At 42.5% G+C, this 22,736-nt stretch overlaps 1 protein-coding gene across 1 annotated transcript in view; it reads right to left on the bottom strand.

Moving 5' to 3' along the window:
- SUPT6H (SPT6 homolog, histone chaperone and transcription elongation factor) overlaps window positions 1-22,255 on the bottom strand; it is a 195,806-nt gene extending 173,551 nt beyond the window's left edge. The window contains exons 1-4 of the mRNA XM_033922805.1: window positions 22,175-22,255; window positions 1,956-2,077; window positions 1,386-1,556; window positions 1,143-1,213 (exon numbers count right to left, since the gene is read on the bottom strand). Of these exons, the coding sequence (XP_033778696.1) occupies window positions 1,143-1,213; window positions 1,386-1,556; window positions 1,956-2,058 (345 nt within the window). The 5' untranslated portion in view covers window positions 2,059-2,077; window positions 22,175-22,255. The remainder of the gene's footprint in view (window positions 1-1,142; window positions 1,214-1,385; window positions 1,557-1,955; window positions 2,078-22,174) is intronic.
- Window positions 22,256-22,736: the final 481 nt, after the last annotated feature.

The raw sequence follows: 22,736 nt of genomic DNA, 5'->3' as shown, positions 1-22,736 counted from the left end.
AAAATTGCTCCCTCCATAGCCTGTAGCGGCTGAGAAGCCTGAACAGTCCCAGCCGCTAAAACAGGCAAGTCGGCATCAGCTGTCAAAATATCAGCTGAGAGGGAATCCCCAACAACCCGACCGTCGGCGGCTCGGGGAATCCCTCCGTGGGCGGTTGGGGAAGACCGGGCTTCCCCACTGCTCCCAGCCGACTTGCGAGGCACCATCGGCGGGGAGCTCTGGGCGCCTGCAGCCGCTGCCGACTGAGCTCCTCCACCGCACCGGCCTGAACACCGCTTGCACAGGCCGGCCGCGAGTGCCTCGCGCCTGGAGCACAATGAGCACTTTTTCCCTTTAGAAGTGCTCATTGCTCCATACGCGACCTAGCTATAAAAAAGTGCCGGTTAGATGAAAAAATACAGTAAAATACAGTTTTCTTAAAGGGAAACAACCCTCCAGACCAGGACTACCTCAGGATTTATTTTTTTTTACAGAACAGACTCCACAGGCTCTCGAAGCAATATGCCTTGCTTGATTTAGGGGGCAAGGCTTACTGCTGAGGCTCCTCTAAAAAAATGTGGGGAGGTGGAGGAAGTGGGGAGAGGGACACCGCTCGAGACCCGCCGGGTTTGACACCCCCGAGGTTGGACGGACCCCCAAACAGGGCCCGCCCAAGCTCTGTCCGGCCAAAAACAGGGACTATAAACCCCCTAAACAAATTCCAACAGCCCTACCAAGGGAGATGGGTACAGATCACATCAACACCTGCTGGAGACTGAAAGAAGACTGAGGGAAATAGAGAAGGGAGTATAGTATATACTGTCCCACAGTTTTGTTTTCAGTCTCCACCTGCTGGTCATGATTGGATATATACCCATTTGTAAAGATTAACCTCTACTGGTCTGGAGAGTGCTAAAGAAATAATTTTTATTAATTGTTTTATTAATTAGTTCTATGAATTTATTTCTATGCTACTGAGATTTATATTAGTTTATTGTGTTAATAACAATTTTCCTTGTAAAATGCTTTTAGGCTTTTTTTGTATTGAGTGGTATATAAAGTTAATAACTAAAATCAAATTGCCTTCAATAGATATACTTTATTATGGTTTCATTTGCTAAACTCTTGCTAAGAAATACATCTCTTAAAGTGAAAGCACTTACTCTCTTTACTTTGACACCCAGGTTCTCCTCAATAAGGTCAAAATCATCATCTTCTAATCGATCATCAAAGGCTAAAGAAGAAAATAAAATCAAAACAGACTGTAACCAGATTAAAGACAAGAAAAAACATAAGCCAAACTGCACATGAGGCTTACTACTTTTAGAGGATATAATAAACAATACATAAGAAATAATAAAACACAAGAAAAAAACAAAAACAAAAAAAACCCCAACCCAACTTACTTCGCTTTTTCCTTCTGTGACCAACTTCATCCTTGGAGCCTTCTGAATCACTACCTCCTTCTTCCTCCTCTTCTTCCTCCTCCTCTTCTTCTTCATCATCATCATTAATGAATCCCTTCAGATTCCCCTGTTCATCCTGATCATCAAGGTTTTCCTCTTCTTCCTCTTCATCTAAAAACATATTAATGATTGAAATCAAGAAAGACTAATGATATTTTCTCTTAGTTTCTGTCTGTTAGTTTCTCAAATTATCTTGTATTTGGCAAGTGATTTTTTTCTATCCAAACTAATTTTTTTTAAAAAGAGGACAATGACTGCTGTAAGAGATCTAAGTAGATACCAGACACATGTAGGAAACAGAATGAGAAAATGTTAATTTTTTTATACCTCATGTCAAATTTTATTAGTGCTTTGTGATTGCTCTTTTTTTCTCTCTAAACAGAAGCTCTCAAACCTGTATATGAAATACATGCCTATGTTGTGGCCTGAGAAAAGGCTAGTAAGCAAATAATTATCATCAGAGAATGATCCCTCAAAAACAACCTGCAGGGTACCAAAATTGCCTCTCACCATCATCTTCCACAAACTTCTTGCTGACTCTGGGACCATCATCTCCTTCCTCAATATACTCTTCCTCTGACTCCTCAGCCTCGCTCTCCACAAAGTCGGACATGACTCCCTCTCTCTGGTAACTAAGGAAACACAGAAGCATAAAATATAATAACAGTTACGGTCCACAGGTGCATATAGTGTATCAAATTTCATTCCCAATGCAATATCATAGACCCCAGTATCTCTGGCTTTTCTCTTACTTTTTTTTTTTTTATAACTAGGGAACCTCTGTGCCTACCCAAGTAAAATTAAGAATCAACTAGTTATCTACTGTAAATAATAGTTTTAACGTAGAGAAATGCAAGGTCATGCATGTAGGGAAAAAGAACCCGATGTTCAACTACAAAATGGGGGGAACACTGCTAGGGGTGAGTAACCTGGAAAGGGACTTGGGGGTGATGGTCGACTCATCACTGAAACCATCGGCGCAATGTGCGACAGCCTCAAAGAAAGCAAACAGAATGCTGGGCATCATCAAAAAGGGTATCACAACCCGGACGAAGGAAGTCATCATGCCGCTGTATCGCGCAATGGTGCGCCCGCACCTGGAGTACTGTGTTCAATACTGGTCGCCGTACCTCAAGAAGGACATGGCGGTACTCGAGGGAGTGCAGAGGAGGGCGACTAAGCTGATAAAAGGTATGGAAAATTTTCCATACGCTGACAGGTTAAAAATGCTGGGGCTGTTCTCCCTGGAGAAGAGGAGACTTAGAGGGGACATGATAGAAACCTTCAAAATCCTTAAGGGCATAGAGAGAGTAAATAAGGATAGATTCTTCAAACTGAGGGGAGCCACAAGCACTAGGGGGTCACTCGGAGAAATTGAAAGGGGACAGGTTTAGAACAAATGCTAGAAAATTCTTTTTTACGCAGAGGGTGTTAGACACATGGAACGCGCTTCCGGAGGAAGTGATAGGCCAGAACTCTGTACAGGGGTTCAAGAAGGGTTTGGATAGGTTCCTGGATGATAAAGGGATAGAGGGGTACAGATAGAATTTGAGGTAGGTTATAAAAGTGGTCAGAAACCACTTCACAGGTCGCAGACCTGATGGGCCGCCGCGGGAGCGGACCGCTGGGCGAGATGGACCTCGGTTTGACCCAGTGGAGGCAACTTCTTATGTTCTAATATAACCTGCTGCCATGAATCACAGAAATACTACATAAACAAACTCACTTTCCCAAATCACTACAACATTTATTTTTCCCATGTTCTTCTTCTTATGCACTCTGGTCTTTAATTACTTGTGAACCGAGTTGAGCTCTGTTGGGAGATGACCCGGTATATAAATCGAAGATTAGATTAGCTTGATTAGTTCATACTCTAGACCTTAAAACCTTGATTTTCGCTCCCAGTCCTTGAGGGTTGCCAACAGGTCAAGTTTTCAGGATATCTCATACTGGCACAGACTGAAGACCCATCAAGTGCAGTATCCTGTTTCCAATTCAGGAGATTTTTTTGCTGCTTGTCCCAGGAATAAGCAGTGAATTTTCCCAAATCCATTTTAATAATGAATTATAGCCTTTTCTTTTAGAAATTTGACCAAATCTATTTTGAAGCCTCCTAAGCTAACTGCTTTTACTACATTCTCTGGTTAGTAAATTCTTTTAAAACAAATAATAGTGATGTTTCTGGAACCCAGTACAAGACCTGAGGCAATATGGATTCACTAGAGGCAAGTCTTGTCAGACAAATCTGATCAATTTCTTTGTCTGGGTGACAAGAAAATTGGATAGAGAGAGGGTGCTAGATGTGGTGTGTTTTGATTTTAGGAAAGCCTTTGACGGTGTTTTACAAAAGCATTTAATAAATAAGCAGAGTGCCCTCAGGATGGGCCCCAAAGTGACAGACTGAGTCAGAAACTGGTAGAGTGGAAGGCACAGAAGTTAGTGATCAATAGAGATTGCTCCGAGTTACCAGTGGTGTGCCTTAAGGTTCGGTTCTTGGGCTTGTTCTTTTTAGCATTTTTGTAAATTATATTGCTGAAGGGCTATCTGATAAGATTTGCCTCTTTGTGGATGATGCCAAAATCTGCAATAGAGTAGACATCCCTGATGGTATGGATAACATGAGGAAGGACCTAGTGAAGCTTGAGGAATGGTATAAAATTTGGCAGCTAAGATTTAATGCTAAGAAATGTAAGGTCATGCATTTGGGCTGCATAAAAACAAGGAACAGTACAGTTTAGGGAGTGAAGAACTTTTGTGCATGAAAAAGGAGCAGGACTTCGGTGTGATAGTGTGTGATGATCTTACAGTGACCATACAGGCTGAAAAGGCAACAACAAAGTTAGGATGATACTTTGGTGAATAGGGAGAGGAATGGCCAGTAGGAAAAAGGAGGAATTGATGCCCCAGTATAAGACTCTGATGAGACCTGATTTAGAATACTGTGTACAATTCTAGAGACCGCACCTTCAAAAGGATATAAATAGGATGGAGTCAGTCCAGAGGAAGACTACTAAAATGGTCAGTGGTCTACATCATAAGGCATACGCCTCCCAAAACCATCCCAGGATCAAACCCACCCCCCAAGCAGAAACCCTCATCTACCCAAAAATATTACACAACATTAAAACTGAGTTTGCATCAATAAAATGTGCATACATGAACATCAGATCCCTAGGCCCAAAACTGAGATCATAAAGGACTGGATAGAAACAGAAAAACTAGGATGCCTCTTCCTCACAAAAACATGGCTAACCTCAGACACCGACCCCAGAATAACGGACGTTTGCCCACAAGGTTACAAAATACAAGTAGTTTGTAGAGACATAAAAACGAGGAGAAGGAATAGCCTCACTACTTAACCACCTTTACGCCCTCCTCGCCCAAGGTACCAGCGCCATGATCCTACAACTGGACCTAAGTAGCGCCTTTGACCTAGTAGATCACACCATTCTTTTGAACTGCCTAGAAACCACAGGCATCACAGGCTATGCTCACAATTGGTTCCAGGGATTCCTCAGGAACAGATCCTACCAGGTATTCAAAGATGACAAACTTTCCCATAGCTGGAATAACAACTGCGGATTACCTCATGGTTCCCCCCTATCCCCAACCCTCTTTAATATCTACCTCAGCTCATTAGGAAACCTGCTACAAAGCCTAGGGCTCACCTTCTACATCTACGCAGATGACATTACTGTAGTGATTCCGCTAATTGCCCTAATGTCATAATTCTCCAACTCCTTAACCAACATCCTAAATCAAATAGAGCGCTGGATGATGGCCTTCAAACTGAAACTCAACACAGAAAAAAACAAATTCTTCCTGGCATCACCCAACGAAAAGATAAAAGAAAATTCAATTCACCTACAGAGACGAGAATACAAAATTGACCAAACCATAAAGATTCTGGGGGTAACACTTGACAAACACCTAACCCTGGAAAACCACACAAACCTACTGTTTAAAAAATGTATTTCGGTCCTCTGGAAACTTCGCACTATTAAAAAATTCTTCGATGAAAAGTCTTTCCATTTACTAGTACAATCATCCATCTTAAGCACCCTAGATTACTGTAACATCATATACCTAGGAGCTTATAAAAAGAACCTCAACAAGCTGAGATTAATTCAGAACACTGCGATCCGACTAATCCACGGTTTAAAAAAATGGGAACACATTTCCTCTTATTATCAGAAACTCCACTGGTTACCCGCAGAATCCAGAGTCCTCTTCAAGTTTGCTTGTTTTTGCTACAAAGCTGTCTTTGGGATTCTTCCAGCTTACCTATCTCCCAGTTCTCCCCCAACGAGTCCAACAAGAGCACTCGTAGAACAAACCTATTTAATTACCCCTCCTTGAAATCTTACCAATACAAAAAGTTTCTAGATAAAATGTTATCATTCCAGGCAGCTAGGCTGAACACATGGCTTGGAAAGCCCATACTTGAGGCCACTACATACGCAGACTTTAGAAAATCCCTGAAAACTTGACTGTTTAACAAATTCTAAATTCCCATACCCAACTCTTCCTCGCCATGACCCTGCCACCTCGCCCCCTAATTCCAAGGCCCAAAACTAATTATACTTTCCACCTTGAATCTCATGTACTGACATAATGTATCTTTATTGTAACCCACCTGCACCCCATGTTCTGACAAAACATATCTTTATTGTAACCCATGTACTGACTAAATGTATCTTTATGGTAACCCACCTGTATCCCTTACACTGACAAAATGCACCTTGATAGTAAACCACTTGTATTGTAACCCACTTGCATCCCATGTACTGACAAAATATATCTTTACTGTAACTTGTATCCCATGTACTGACAAAATGAATCTTTAATGTAAACCACTTGCATCCCATGTACTGACTAAATGTATCTTTATTGTAAACCGTTTCTATCCCATGTACTGTCAAATGTATCTTTATTGTAAACCGCTTCGAACTTCACAGTATAGCGGTATATAAGAAATAAATTATTATTATTATTACCCTAGCCAAAAATACTGTAAATACAGTGGTACCTTGGATTACGAGCATAATCCGTTCCAGGAGCATGCTCGTAATCCAAAATGCTCGTTTATCAAAGCGAGTTTCCCCATAGGAAATAATGGAACTCGCTTTGATACGTTCCCACCCCCGATAACCGGCATCGCTCCCCCCCCCGCTCGCAAAGGCCCCCTTGCTCCAACCGCCCCCCCCCCCCCCCCGCCAGTATAACTTAAATTTACTCACCTCCCTGTCTAGCACCAGCACCGGCACGCAGGCACAGCTCGTGTGCCTAGAAAATCTTCCGGTTTCCTGCTTCGGGTCATAGACAAAGCGCGCCTTTGTCCTGGCGCGCTTTTGACCTGACACCTCCGGTTTCTGCCTGCCTGCCTTGAGCATGCATCGGCGCATGCTCAAAGACTTCTAATTCTCCCTCTCGCCAAGATTCTCGGCGAGATGGAGAATAGAAGTTCTTGAGCATGCGCAGATGCATGCTCAAGGCAGGGAGGCAGGCAGAAGCTGGAGGTGTTAGGTAAAAAGCGCGCCGGGACAAAGACGCGCTTTGTCTATGACCCGAAGCAGGAAGCCGGAAGATCTTCTAGGCACACGAGCTGTGCCTGCGTTCCGATGCCGGTGCTGGTGCTAGACGGGGAGGTGGGTAAATTTAAGTTGTACTGGCGGGGGTGCCGGTTGGAGCGAGGGGGCCTTTGCGAGCGGGGGGGGGGGGGGGGGGGAAGCGATGCCGGTTATCGGGGGGGGGGGTGCTCACAAATCGAGTCAACACTCAGTTTGCGAGTCAAAAGTTTGCTGACTGTTTTGCTCGTCTTGCAAAACACTCACAAACAGGGTTACTCGCAAACCGAGGTTTGACTGTATAGCGCTACAGGACAAAACCTCCACCCCATACATGAATCTACTTGCCTGCCAATTATCGGGCCCCACACTCAAAGGCACCCTTACCTGCCTACTTTGCTACATAATACCAGGAAAATGGAACATAGCAAAATTGGAATTCAAGGAATTTATACTCAGAAACTCCCTCACATCAACATATAACCTAATCCTAAGCGATCTTAACTTATACCTGGAAGCCTAATCCTAGGCGATCTTAACTTACACCTGGAAGACAAATCTTCCAACCAAACAGAAAACCTCCTTTCATTCCTCAAAACCCTATCCTACAGAATCCTAGACCCACAAACCACACATGAGAAGGGACACCAACTTGACATAGCAGCCTTCATGTCCCAACAACTCACCACACCAGAAATTCACACCACAAATGGAACATGGTCACGCACCCTCTGGTCAGACCACTACATATACACCTACAAAATCAACTGGACACAGGGCAAAACCAAACAAAATAACCAAAGCTTAACATACAAAGCACACAAAAAGATTGATCCACCTAAATTTTGGAACAAAGTAGACACCATGATACAAGATGGAAACCCCAAGGACTTCATTACCACTGGTGCACCCCAAGCACATCCATCCTCGAATACATGACACAACCGTAGAAAAAGACCAGAATCTGTAGATGCTTAGATAAATGGTTTGACAACGAACTACTGCAACTCAAAAGACAATGCAGACGTCTTAAAAGAGAATGGAGAAAAAACAGCCGAGAACACAAAAACAACTTGGAGAATACTGAACAAACAATCCAAACAAAAGCTAAAAGAAAGGCATACTACACCAATCAGATAGGCATAGAAATCCAACCAAAAATCTTTTCAAACTACTAAAGGAACTCACAGACACCAAACCCTACCTGGCCACTAAAACCACCCCGCCCCCCACAGCCAATCAATTGGCTGAATTCTTCAGAAATAAAATATCAATAGCCAGAAACACCTTTACTGGGACCCCAAACTACCTCAACGAAATCTTGATACCACCTAAAGAAAACGAGGCCTACGCAGCAGACAGAAACTGGTCAGATTTCCCAGACATACAATGGCATGACCTAGACAAACTCTACAAAAAATACAGTCATGCAGCCTGCGACCTCAAGCACTGTCCCCCATACCTGTTAAAAGCCGCCAGTACTAGATTCCGCACCCACCTCATGCGGTGGATTAGTTACATGCTCACAGAGGGTCAATTTCCACAAGAAGTCGCCAAAATCATCATAACCCCTATTCTGAAAGACCCAAAGGAAGCAACAGATCAGCCATTCAATTACAGACCTATAGCCTCAATACTGCTATACATCAAACTAATGGAAGGTCTCGTAGCAAAACTTCTCACCAAATACTTAGAAACCCACAACATTCTTCACCCCTCACAATCAGGCTTCAGAGGTAACTACAGTACAGAAACACTACTAGTCTCTCTCCTAGACACAGCCAAACAACACTTAAGCAAAAGTAAAAAAATGCTACTCATACAACTCAATCTCACAGCGGCATTCGACCTAGTAGATCATGACATCCTACTACAAACACTGGAGGCAATAGGAATCACAGGCAAAGTCTACAATTGGTTTGAAAGATTCCTCTGCTCAAGAAGATACAGAGTAAAAGCAAATAATGAACAATCAGAATCCTGGAACAACCCTTGCGGAGTCCCCCAAGGCTCCCCATTATCACCAACACTCTTCAACCTTTACATAGCCACACTTGGCACATGCTTAGACAAACAAGGTATAACGTCATACAGCTACGCAGACGATAATCACCATCCTCCTGCCTTTCAACCAAACTACCCCCAACATAATGAACAAACGACACATTGCACTAGAAACAGTGTCAAAATGGATGAGAGACCACAAATTAAAACTGAACCAAGACAAAACCAAATTCTTACTTCTAGAAAGAAACAAAACACCAACCATAACAAACCTAGAAATAAACTCCACCACATATCCCTTACAACCCAACCTAAAACTGCTGGGAATAATGATAGACAAAGGCTGCACCATGCAACTTCAAATCAGCAAAATGGTTCAGAAGGCATTCGCAACCATGTGCAACTTAAGACAAGTCCGAAAATACTTTAACAATGAACAATTCAAACTCATAATACAAGCGCTAATCCTAGGACTCCTGGACTACTGTAACATACTTTACCTGTCATGCCCCGCCAACATGCTAAAACAATTGCAAACAGTCCAAAATACAGCCCTAAGACTAATATACTCGCTGAAAAAATATGACCACATTACTTCAGCTTTCCAAGACTCACACTGGCTCCCAATACAAGCATGCATACAACACAAATTCTACTGCACTCTATTCAAAGCCCTAAATGGAAATGGACCAAGCTATCTGAACAACCGCCTAATCTGGAAAAACACATCCAGACCGGAGAGAACTCAAGCCACCCCCCAATCAAAGGCATGCAAAGCAAAAATATATATGACGGTCTACTAGCCACCAGAGCAGCAAAAATAGACCACCACCTCTGAAATCTCCTGATCACGACGCCCAACTACAAAACATTCAGGAAAGAACTGAAAACCATACTATTCAAGAAATTTGTTAAATGATCTAACCAAACCATATCGACCATTCCCAGATCCTGACACATACTATAGCTATCAACCTTGTAATCTCCCTGGAAATGCCCAGGCTAATTTCTTGTTGTAAACCGCCTAGAACTGAAAGGTATTGGCGGGATAGAAGACATCAATGTAATGTAATGCATATGGAAAGACTCAAAGATCTCAATATGTATACTTTGGAGGAAAGGCAGGAGAGGGGAAATACGATGGAGATGTTTAAATACCTAGGTTGCATATTTATTAAAAAATAGTATAAATGCTTAGAATCATAAACACGCATAAGGCAGTCTCTTTCAATTGAAAGGAAACTCCAGAACAAGAGGGCATGGGATGAGGTACTAGGCTCATGAGTAACCTAAGGAAATACTTTACAGAAAGGGTGGTGGATGCTTGGAATAGTCTCCTAGTAGAGGTGGTAGAGACAAATACTGTGATTGAATTTAAGGAAGTGTGGAACAGGCACGTGGAATCTCTTAGGGAAAGGAGGAGATAGTGAATACTGAAGGAAGGGCAAACAAAGAAATCCTGTTTCTCCATTGCTGGACCTGCTCTTTGGAATGCTTTGACAGGCACGTTGAGATTTTGTGGGAATCTGCTACATTTTAGAAAATTGTTGGAAGCTTATTTTTTTGCAAAAGCATACCTAATTTTATATGGAATATTTAATCATTTAGCAGAATGAAGATGATATAATGTTTACATTTAGACCTCTGTCTCCTTCTGCTCTTGCCTGTGACGTGAATTTTAAGATTTTTAGTGTACTCAAAGATTGTGTATAGTAATTGTGAGCCACTTTGGCTAAAAGCGGAATACAAATGTTTTAAATAAATAAATCACATTTCTGTTTCTAACAAATTCCACAATTTAGTTACACGTTGAGTGACGAAACATTTTCTCTCATTGTTTTGAATTACAGTAATAGCTTTATTACATGCCCACTAGCCCTTGTTTTTGGAAAAAGTGGAGGAGTAGCCTATGGTTAGTGTAGCAGCCTGAGAATAAAGTGGGTTTGATTCCCACTGCATCCCCTTGTGACTCTGGGTAAGTTGCTTAACCTTCCATAGCCTCGGGTACAAAATAAGTATCTGTACTGTATATAATAAACCATGTTGACTGTAACCACAGAAATGCAGTCTATCATATCTCATTCCCTTTCCCTAAACAAGCTTTTCATGTCTATCTGTTCCACTTCACTCAGTATTTTATAGACCTCTAGCGCAAATGGACAGTACTCGGACTGGAAAAGAGTCATGAGTGGAGTGCCGCAGGGTTTGATGCTTGAGCCCCTGCTCTTCAACATATTTATAAACAAACTGGAAATTGGTACGACGAGCAAGGTGATTAAATTTGCGGACGATACAAAGCTATTCAGAGTAGTGAAGATGCGGAAGGATTGCGAAGACCTGCAACGTGACATAAACACACTCGAGAAATGGGCTGTGACATGGCAGATGAGGTATGGATAAGTGTAAGGTGATGCATGTCGGTAATAAAAATCTTATACACGAATATAGGATGTCCGGTGCAGTACTTGGAGAGACCCCCCCTCCTCCCCAGGAAAGAAACTTGGGAATACTGGTCGACAAATTAATGAAGCCGTCCGCGCAATGTGCGGTGGCGGCAGCGAAAAGGACGAACAGAATGCTAGGAATAATTAAGAAAGGGATCATGAACAGATCGGAGAAGGTTATCATGCTGCTGTACCAGACCATGGTACACCCCCACCTGGAATACTGCGTCCAGCATTGTTCACCGTACATGAAGAAGGGCACGGTACTACTCAAAAAGGTCCAGAGAAGAGTGACTAAGATGGTTAAGGGGTTGGAGGAGTTGCTGTACAGAGAGAGGTTAGAGAAACTAGGCCTGTTCTCCCTTGAAAAGAGGAGACTGAGAGGGGACATGATTAAAACAGTCAAGATAATGAAGGGAATAGTCTTAGTCGATAGAGACATGTTGTTCACCCTCTCCAAGGTAGAGAGAATGAGAGGGCACTCTCTAAAGTTAAAAGGGGATAGATTCCAAACTGGAACGCTCTTCCGGAAGCTGTTATAGGGGAAAACTCCCTCCAGGGATTCAAGACAAAGTTAGACAAGTTCCTGCTGAACCAGAACGTACGCAGGTAAGGCTAGTCTGTTAAGGGTCCCCGTGGGAGTGGACTGCTGGGCAAGATGGACCGCTGGCCTGACCCAGCAGCGGCAATTCTTATGTTCTTATCTGAGGATTTAATACTTGGTAAATTCTTTTTGGAGTGGAAAAGCTTGATGTACATCTTAAACAAGGTGCTGTTTGGTCTTACAGCAAATTTTGAATTGGTAATATCAAAACAGTCCCAATGCTTTCTATCTTATTTCACGTTTCCTTTTGTAAAGGAATGTCGATCCAAAAAATTTTTCAATAGACTATTCTCGTACCAGGCTGCGATCAGAGACAAGGAATTTAGTTGGCTAATAGCTAATGCTATATCGTACAAACATTTCAGGAAACCTACTTATTAGATAAATTTCTGTAATACATAATCATGATATTACTTTTTGCTCCATAAGATGCACTTTTTCCACCCAAAAAAGTGGGTGGAAAAAAGGGTGTGTCCTATGGAGCAAATACCCAAATCCCACTCCCACCCCCGTTACCTTCCAGGACCGCCGACCGCCCCTTGCCTGCCGCTGTTGGTTGCTCACTGCTGAAATAAGAAGGGAAAGGCCAGGCGGGTGCAGCAATTGCACGTGGCCGGCCCCGAAGCCTTACCCCCAATGTCAATTCTGACGTTTGGGAGAAGGTCCGGACCTTCTTGCCGACGTCAGAATTGACGTCAGGGGTAAGACTTCTGGGCCTGCGGCATGCAATCACTGCACTCGCCTGGCCCTTCCGGGTGACGCGGTACTGAGCCAGGAATTTGCTGTTCCGGATGCCACGCTGCTGAGCCAGGAGTCCGCCCCCCTCCTGCTGCTGCTTTGGCGACATGTCCTCACAGCAGCAGCAGCGGGAGGTAAGTAAATCCAGCGGGCGGGCAGGCTTGGGGGAGAGGGGAAGAAGACAAAGGCTAGAAGGCAGTGAGGGGAATATAGGAGGGAGGGAGGAAGGGACAATTGTTGGGCCTGAGGAAGGGAAGAAAGAAAGAAATCACCAGACAAAATAAAGGTAAGAAAAATGATTTTATTTTCAATTTAGTGATCAAAGTGTGTCAGTTAAGAATTTATATCTGTCTATATTTTGCACTATATTTGTCTATTTTTCTATAGTTGTTACTGAGGTGACATTGCATATTTTAAAAAGTCATCCGCCTTGACATCTGTGCCCTGTCCCTGCCTGCCCTATGCCCTGTCCCTGCCCGTCCTACCACTAGAGGAGGGACAGGGTACAGAGCCTGGCAGGGAAGGGGGACAGAGTGCAGAGCCTGGCAAGGAGTGTGGGGTTGGATGCAGAGCTGGCAGGGAAAATTTTGGTTCTGAATGTTTTTTTTTCTTGTTTTCCTCCTCTAAATCTAGGGTGCATCTTATGGTCAGATGCATCTTATGGAGAGAAAAAAACGGTAATTTGTTTTGTGTAGTTCCTGAGATTGTCTCAGATTCTTAAAGCTGTGAACCGCATTGAACTATATTAAGTTATGTAGTATATAAATGGTGATGTAATGAAATGTAAGGTAAGGAGGATTAATTACTGATGGCATTGTATCTTCAATGAAGAAAAGAGAGGGTATCTTGCTGGATAATCAAATCCTGTTAGTTGCTGTTTACATTGACCCAATGAACCGAGTTTTGTTAAGCACTGATCAAGTTGCTAGAGGAAAACAGGCACTATGAAGTAGCAGTTCACATGAAAGGTTACAAGTATAACCTGAAACACCTGAACCACTGGATGAACAAATAAGCATTGGTACATCATCTTCTTCAAATGAAGAATTAGACTTTGAAGTCTACTTGGATAGAATGGAATGAACATTCTAAAGCAGGGATGCCAAAAGTCCCTCCTCGAAGGCCACAATCCAGTCGGGCTTTCAGGATTTCCCCAATAAATATACATGAGATCTATTTGCATGCACTGTTTCATTGTATGCTAATAGATCTCATGCATATTTATTGAGGAAATCCTGAAAACCCAACTGGATTGCGGCCCTCGAGGAGGGACTTTGACATCCCTGTTCTAAAGTAAAGTGAAGTAGCTTAATCACAGGAAAACAACCAGTTGATGTCATATTAAAGAAGCTCGAGAAAAAGATTTTTAAATAATTAAAGGAAATTGAAAAGTATGGCTGCTCATCAAAACTAACCATAAGTCATCCTTGTTTATCCAAAAGTTATCAGTGATGTAACTAGAACTTTAACAGCAATGCCACCCACCCAAGTCAGTGTTGAGTGACTGTTTGGCACTGAAAATAATAGTCAAATCAGATTTAAGGGTTTCTATTTTAAAAGATTTGGTACAAGCAATTCTGTTCCTTAGAACAATATGGGGCTCATAATCGAAAGAGAAAAACGTCCAAAAACTGGTCTAAGTCATTTCTCAAAAACGTCCAAGCGCCGATAATAAAACTGGGTTTTGGACGTATTTAAAAACGACCTAGGCCTTCATAGTGCCGCTGAACATCCAAAGCTAAACGGAGCGTTTCGGGAGGCGTGTAGAGGGCGGGATGTGGGCCGGCTTAGACTTAGTCGTACAGCATGTATAACCGAAAGTTTAACAATAGAGCCTAGACGGAACTTGGACGTTGTGACTTAGACCAGTGTTTTTCAACCTTTTTTGGGCAAAGGCACACTTGTTTCATGAAAAAAATCACGAGGCACACCACCATTAGAAAATGTTAAAAAATTTAACTCTCTACCTATATTGACTATATATAAAGTAATTCTCTTGAATAGGAATCAAATAAACACAAAGAAAGTATTTTATAATTACTTTATTACGAAATAAAAATTATAAAATACTTTATTCAGTGCGAAACCTGGGCCTGTTTGGCTGAACACAAAGCTGATATTCTGGCTGGAATCGAAGAAAGACACACACGTAGCTCTTCGTCAACAGCTCTCAGTCTCTCTCTGTATTTGGTTTTTATAGCATACAAAAATAGACAAATATACCCTCCATCCTTTTTATTAAACCACAATAGCAGTTTTTAGCGCAGGGAGCTGCGCTGAATGTCCAGCGCTGCTCTTGACGCTCATAGGCTCCCTGCGCTAAAAACCACTATTGCGGTTTAGTAAAAGGTGACCATATTGTAAAATATAGACAGCAGATATAAATTCAGAACTGTGCATAGTAAGTGAAGGGAAGTTTTCATCTCTGGGAATTTACCCAGTTAACTATTAAGTTATTTGGGCAAATTCCTTTGAAAACTGTGGTAATACTGCCTCCACTTTGCTAAATTTAAAATAAAATCATTTTTCCTACCTTGTCTGGTGATTTCTGGTTGCACTTTCTTCTTCTGACTGTGCATCCAATCTTTCTTCCCTTCTATCAGCCTGTATGCTTTCTCTCCTCCACACCTCATTCCCTCCCCCAACTTTTTCTTCCTCTCTCCCTGACCTTTCTTTCTTTTTTTCTGTTTCTCTTCTTTCCTTCTGTTTCCCTGCCTGCCCCCTTTCTTTTTTTCTCCCTGCCGTTCCCCAAGCCACTGCCACTGCCATCGGGGAACAGGACCCACCAATGAATAACAGGCCCCAAAGCCGACGCCGACGCATGCTCTCCGTGACGTCAATTCTGCAATCGGAGAGGAAGTTCCGCCCAGCCAGGCAGCGATTGGCTGGCCCGAACTTCCTCTCCGACTGCAGAATTGACGTCGGGGAGAAGAAGACTTATCGGCTCGATAGATTAGATCGCCAAGACAAAGTGAGTCCTGGGTGATCGACTCACTTTGCCTTGGCGAGCTACTGGCACCCCTGCCTCGGGCCCCCTGTCAGATCCGGGCCCGGCGGCCCTGCGGCACACCAGGCAACATCTCGCGGCACACTAGTGTGCCGCGGAACAGCGGTTGAAAAACACTGACTTAGACCATGTAAAATATGGTCTAAGTCACAAAAACCCACCTAAAATCACCAGATAAGCACTGCAAACGCATAACACACACCCCCACCCCCATAAATATTTTATTCACAACTTTAAATTTCAGTCTCCATACCATCATCACCTGGCCACCTGGCATAGGAAAGCTTAGTCGTCCAGCACAGAGGCAGCTGAAGTCGTCTTGGGGGTGGGTTAGGGACCCATAGAGAGGACCCATGCCCATAAGCCCCTGTAATCACTGCATTTATACTGAAACATGTGCACTGCCCTATACACCCCCAAAACCCTTTTTTACTGGCATATAAGTGGCTCCTGCAGGCATACGGGCTATTGGGGTGGTAGATAAGTGGGTTTAAGGGATTCTGGAGGTGGTTTGGGGGGGCCCACAATCACCTATAAGGGAGCTGTAGTGAGGAGAAGCCATGGCACTCTTTTTGTGAAGTTCACAGCGGTGTCCTGTAAGGTACCCCACTATTTAGGTGGTATGTCTGGGTGTGCAGTCCATCACTTTGCAGACCCCTCCCACGTCCAACAGGGCTTATTCTAGGCATTTTGGACTTGGTCAGAAATGTGGTATAAAGATGGACGATTTAGTGGCTTGGACGATCAGATCGGCAGGACGTATAATTAGACGATTTTTAAAAGTAAAAAAAAGTTGGATGTATCTTTCGAAAATGTGTCTTAGGCTCTTTTTAACTTTGGACGACTTGCGAGATGGACGTAAATGGACTTAGACGTCCCTTTCGATTATGCCCCTCCAGATGTTTTTTTTATTTAAATATTCAAACCATGCTCTAAATTGTTAGGCTGTACGTTTTTTTAATTAGTAACAAAATATGATGCTGATTTTCTTTTATATTCTATTTTAGTCTTTTTGATAAAACTATAACTTCACAGTTTTCAATTAAGTTATGTTATTCATTTAGATTTAAAGGTTCCTGAGTGTCTGTAATTTTTTAATAAACATAATTAAAAATCCACAATGGCATAGCTACAGCCTTTTGAACCCAGCTTTAACAGGTTAGATTTCTAAAAAGTAGCCGCCGTCTGATTCACATTGGCAGTGATGAAATGCCTTATATGTTGAATGCTTGAAATCGATACAGAATATATATAATTAGTACATTATTCATTTCCTACATAGATATCAAAATAAAGGAGTAGGAAGCAAGTTTTGGGTTACTGGATTCAGAGTCCAAGGTTTTATGTACTAACTACATAGCCCTGCTCAGGATGTCTTTTTTTTTCAAGCTGAAAAGCCCTACTCTCTTTAGTCATTCCTCATAAGGAAGTTGTTCCATCCTCTTTTATTATTATTATTTTCATCACCCTTTCTATACCCGATTGTTTTGGGATTTTTTTTAGATGCAACAAACAGAACTGCACATAATATTCAAGGTGCAGTCAAACCAAAGGGAGACAGAAAGGCATGATAATATTCAATTTTGTTCTCCATTCTTTCCTAATAATCCCTTCCTTCAATTGCTTTCTTGGCAACTGCTGCTGCACACTAACAAAGTACTTATGTACAGGCAGTCCCCAAGTTAAGAACGAATTATGTTTTTAAAGCTGTTCTTAAGTCGGATTTGTAATGTAACTCAGAACTTGTGGATTTTAAGATTCTTGCTGCCTAACTCTGCTCCAAGTTAATAAAAGGGTCAACTGCCCCTACCAGTGTTCCTTCTAAGGTACAGAATGCACAACCACACACTGTTCATAATGTGGCCATGCACCTGGTGAAGAACCCCTGCTATGCTCTGATAAAGAGATGAGTATTTTTTCTTAACTTATTTTGAAAAAATAAATAAAAATGAATAAATTAATAAGATTTGATAGAAAATTCTGACCGATGAAGACTTTAGTGCAAATTATACTGTGAATGAAAACTTTCTCACAGTTTGTACTGCTGAGGTCATAAAAGAATATATACTAATTCTAATTGAGGCTATATGTTTTGAAGCTTAAGAGAATCCAACATCACACAAGCTACATATTCTTTAGGGAAGGGGTAAAACCTGGACCATACGAACCTCGCACGTCCTTAAAAATCTGAGGTCCGGGTCACTTTTTATGTGTAATCAATTTTTATTTTCAAACAGAAAAGCAACCTACAAAGTACAGGCAACCATGGAATAACAACGAAGTAGAACCAGAATACAAAATAGACTAACCCAGCACCCCGCCACTTTTAGTCTCAGCATAGGTTATGGCTCCGACAGACCTCCAAGAGACTTTAGCTCTGACGGATCCTAATGCTTCTCCCTCCCTATGCTGAGACTAAAAGTGGCAAAACTTTTGCCCTGAAGTCCGTGCAACTTTTAGTCTCAGCATAGGGAGGGAAAAGCATTAGGATCCGTCAGAGCTAAATTGTCATAGAGGCCTGTCAGAACCATAACCTATGCTGAGACTAAATGTGGCACGGACCTCAGATTTTTAAGGATGTGCGGATTTAGATCCGCAAGGTCCTTGTTTTACCCCTTCCCCATTCTTTATTTCAACATCACTTGTACACACACTATAGAATATCTAAAGCTTGCTTTTGTATACTTGAAAGTTACTTACAAATAACATAGTAACATAACATAGTAGATGACGGCAGATAAAGGCCCAAATGGTCCATCCAGTCTGCCCAACCTGATTCAATTTAAATTTTTTCTTCTTAGCTATTTCTGGGCAAGAATTCAAAGCTCTACCTGGTACTGTGCTTGGGTTCCTACTGCCGAAATCTCCGTTAAAACCTACTCCAGCCCATCTACACCCTCCCAGCCATTGAAGCCCTCCCCAGCCCATACTCCACCAAATGGCCATATACAGACAAACCGTGCAAGTCAGCCCAGTACTGGCCTTAGTTCAATTTTTAATATTATTTTCTGATTCTAGATCCTCTGTGTTCATCCCACGCTTCTTTGAACTCAGTCAGTTTTACTCTCCACCACCTCTCTCAGAAGCGCATTCTAGGCATCCACCACCCTCTCTATAAAGTAGAATTTCCTAACATTGCCTTTGAATCTACCACCCCTCAACCTCAAATTATGTCCTCTGGTTTTTCCATTTTCCTTTCTCTGGAAAAGATTATGTTCTACGTTAATACCCTTCAAGTATTTGAATGTCTGAATCATATATCCCCTGTCTCTCCTTTCCTCTAGGGTATACATATTCAGGGCTTCCAGTCTCTCCTCATATGTCTTCTGGCGCAAGCCTCCTATCATTTTCGTCACGCTCCTCTGGACTGCTTCAAGTCTTCTTACTTCCTTCGCCAGATACGGTCTCCGAAACTGAACATAATACTCCAAGTGGGGACTTACCAATGACCTGTACAGGGGCATCAACACCTTCTTCCTTCTACTGGCTACGCCTCTCTTTATACAGCCCAGCATCCTTCTAGCAGCAGCCACTGCCTTGTCACACTGTTTTTTTGCCTTTAGATCTTCGGACACTATCACCCCAAGGTCCCTCTCCCCGTCCGTGCATATCAGCTTCTCTCCTCTCATATTATACAGTGCCTCCCAATTTATTAATCCCCAAATGAATTACTCTGCATTTCTTTGCATTGAATTTTAATTGCCAGGCATTAGATCATTCCTCTAACTTTTGCAGATCCTTTTTCATATTTTCCACTCCCTCTTCGGTGTCTACTATTACAAATCTTGGTATCATCTGCAAAAAGGCACACTTTTCCATCTAACCCTTCAGCAATGTCACTTACAAACATATTGAACAGGATTGGCCCTAGCACCGAACCCTGAGGGACTCCACTACTCACCTTTCCTTCCTCCGAGCGACTTCCATTAACCACCACCCTCTGGCGTCTGTCCGACAGCCAGTTTCTAACCCAGTTCACCACTTTTGAGTCCTAACTTCAGCCCTTCAAGTTTGTTCAACAGCCTCCTATGAGGAACTGTATCAAAGGCTTTGCTGAAATCTAAGTAAATTACATCTAGCATATGTCCTCGATCCAGCTCTCTGGTCACCCAATCAAAAAATTCAATCAGGTTTGTTTGGCACGATTTACCTTTTGTAAAGTCATGTTGCCTCAGATCCTGTAACCCACTAGATTCAAGGAAGTACACTATCCTTTCTTTCAGCAACACTTCCATTATTTTTCCAACAACTGAAGTGAGGCTCACCGGCCTGTAGTTTCCTGCTTCCTCCCTGTGACCACTTTTATGAATAAGGACCACATCCGTTCTCCTCCAATCCCCAGGAATCACTCCCGTCTCCAGAGATTTGTTAAACAAGTCTTTAATAGGACTCGCCAGAACCTCTCTGAGCTCCCTTAGTATCCTGGGATGGATCCCGTCTGGTCCCATCGCTTTGTCCACCTTCAGTTTTTCAAGTTGCTCATAAACACTCTCCTCCGTGAACGGCGCAGAATCTACTCCATTTTCTTGTGTAACTTTGTCAGACAATCTCGGTCCTTCTTTAAGATTTTCTTCTGTGAACACAGAACAGAAGTATTTGTTTAGCACATTTGCTTTTTCCTCATCACTCTCCAAATATCGGTTCCCAGCATCTTTTAGTTTAGCAATTCCATTTTTCATCTTCCTCCTTTCACTAATATATCTGAAAAAAATTTTGTCTCCCTTTTTTACATTTTTAGCCATTTGTTCTTCCGCCTGCGCTTTCGCCAGAGGTATCTCTCTCTTGGCTTCTTTCAATTTCACCCTGTAGTCCTTTCTGCACTCCTCTTCTTGGGTTTTTTTATATTTCACGAACGCCAACTCTTTCGCCTTTATTTTCTCCGCCACTAGTTTGGAGAACCATATCAGCTTCCTTTTTCTCTTGTTTTTATTGATTTTCTTCACATAAAGGTCTGAAGCCATTTTTATCGCTCCTTTCAGCTTAGACCACTGTCTTTCCACTTCTCTTATGTCCTCCCATCCTAACAGCTCTTTCTTCAGGTACTCTCCCATTGCATTAAAGTCCGTATGTTTGAAATCTAGGACTTTAAGTAAAGTGTAGCCACTCTCCACTTCAGCCGTTATATCAAACCAAACTGTTTGATGATCACTACTTCCCAGGTGAGCACCCACTCGAACATTAGAGATACTCTCTCCATTTGTGAGGATCAGATCCAATATCGCTGAAGTACCTATATTTATAATTTCATATATAGGTTCATGGGAAAAGAAAACTGGGACATCCTGACAATTATAAATGAAAGCTCTAAATTTGAAACAATTAGAAGAGATGATGTCAACAATGACTAACATGACCATATGTCCCATTTTGAAGGGGACCATCCTGTTTTTAGGTAGCCTGTCCCGTTGTCCCCAAGCACTGCTTTGGGATGCCAAAATGTCCCGTTTTCAGGGGCCACTGAAGAAACAAGTACCGTAGCGAATACAGTCCCCCCCCCCACCCCGGTACCTTTTTTTAATCCCGGAGGCTGCCTTCTGTCCTGATGTCTTCCAGCAGCAACTGAGCAGCGCAGTAGGCAGGCACGAGCTTTTCGCATACCTGCCTGGTCTCGCGCCACTCACTGAACGGCTGCCGTCAGTTCTCACGAGTTCCACGAGAATTGACGGCAGCCATTCAGTGAGCAGTGTGGGACCAGGCAGGCATGCGAAAAGCTCGCATCTGCCTTATGCACCACTTTGCTGTTGCCAGAAGACATCAGGACAGGAGGCAGCCACCGGGATTTAAAAAAGGTACCCGGGGGTGGGGTCCAGGGTCCTGTCCCGTTTTGAGTAAAAAAAAATAAATGGTCACGTTAACAATGACTGAAGGAAAAAGGTGAAATAAAAAGAATACTCAAAATACAAAATAAATTAAGTCAACTTAATATTTAATAGTTCGCCACACTACAAGCAGAAAATTACTGATAGTCCCAGTTAATTAAAACTCAGATTTTGCAGATATCCGGGTACATCCTACTCGGGGAAACTAAACAAACAATTCAGGTTTTTACGCAAAGGCAAGCAATAGCAGAGTCGAAAGGGGTCACAACAGAAGGCGTCTTTAGAAATACTGTAAGCGCTTATATCGAAGATTTTTCTCTTCCGGCATGCAGAAGCAGGATCGGGGTCCCAAATTAGGGCCCAGAATAGGAAATATAAACGAATCGCATCCCCCAGAGAGGAGGGCGGTAGTCCGAGCTACACGATTGTGAAACAGTCTTTCCATGGCAGTTCACAATCAGGGCAGCCATCTCAACTCACTGCTCTATAATTCCAAGAGATAAAAAGGAAAGACCGGCCCACAGAACCCAAATCACACTAACTCACCGAGTACACAAACTCCGGCCCGCAGCTCTCTCCTCTCCGGTTTAAAGATGGAGGCGGCACAGACGGGAAACAGACGGAAAGAGCTGTCGCGCTTACGTCACTTCCGGCGTCTTTCTCACGTGCTGGAAGCCCAGCAAAGCTTGTAGTTGCTTTGTGCCTGAAGGATTCACAACAAGAGGCCTCGATTGTTACTGCCATTAATCTAAACTACAAATTTTGACAGGTTTTCTTTTTTTCTTAACCTCATGGCATATTGAACTTGTTTTTGGGGGGAGGGGGGTCATGTACTGTGTATGTGGAATTGTTGACTGGTTTTCCTTTAGGAAAGTAATATTATGACTGGGCATGCAAAATGATAAAAATTAGGACTGGATTAACCAGTCTTAAAAATGTCTCTCATTAACTATATAATTAATGCTGAGTAACAATTGCACGCAAAACAATTATAAATTCTGATATTTCATTTATCCGTATAAAACAGTAATAGGAACAGTACAGAAAAGTTATTACCAAGACTAGGAAACATTGTTTTGGCTGAAAAAGCCAAACAAAACAATTTCCA

The sequence above is a fragment of the Geotrypetes seraphini genome, chromosome 15 (genome assembly GCF_902459505.1).
Source record: "Geotrypetes seraphini chromosome 15, aGeoSer1.1, whole genome shotgun sequence".
NCBI classification, from domain to species: domain Eukaryota; kingdom Metazoa; phylum Chordata; class Amphibia; order Gymnophiona; family Dermophiidae; genus Geotrypetes; species Geotrypetes seraphini.
Note: the sequence above shows the minus strand (reverse complement) of the source record. Positions and strands in the feature narration are given on the sequence as shown.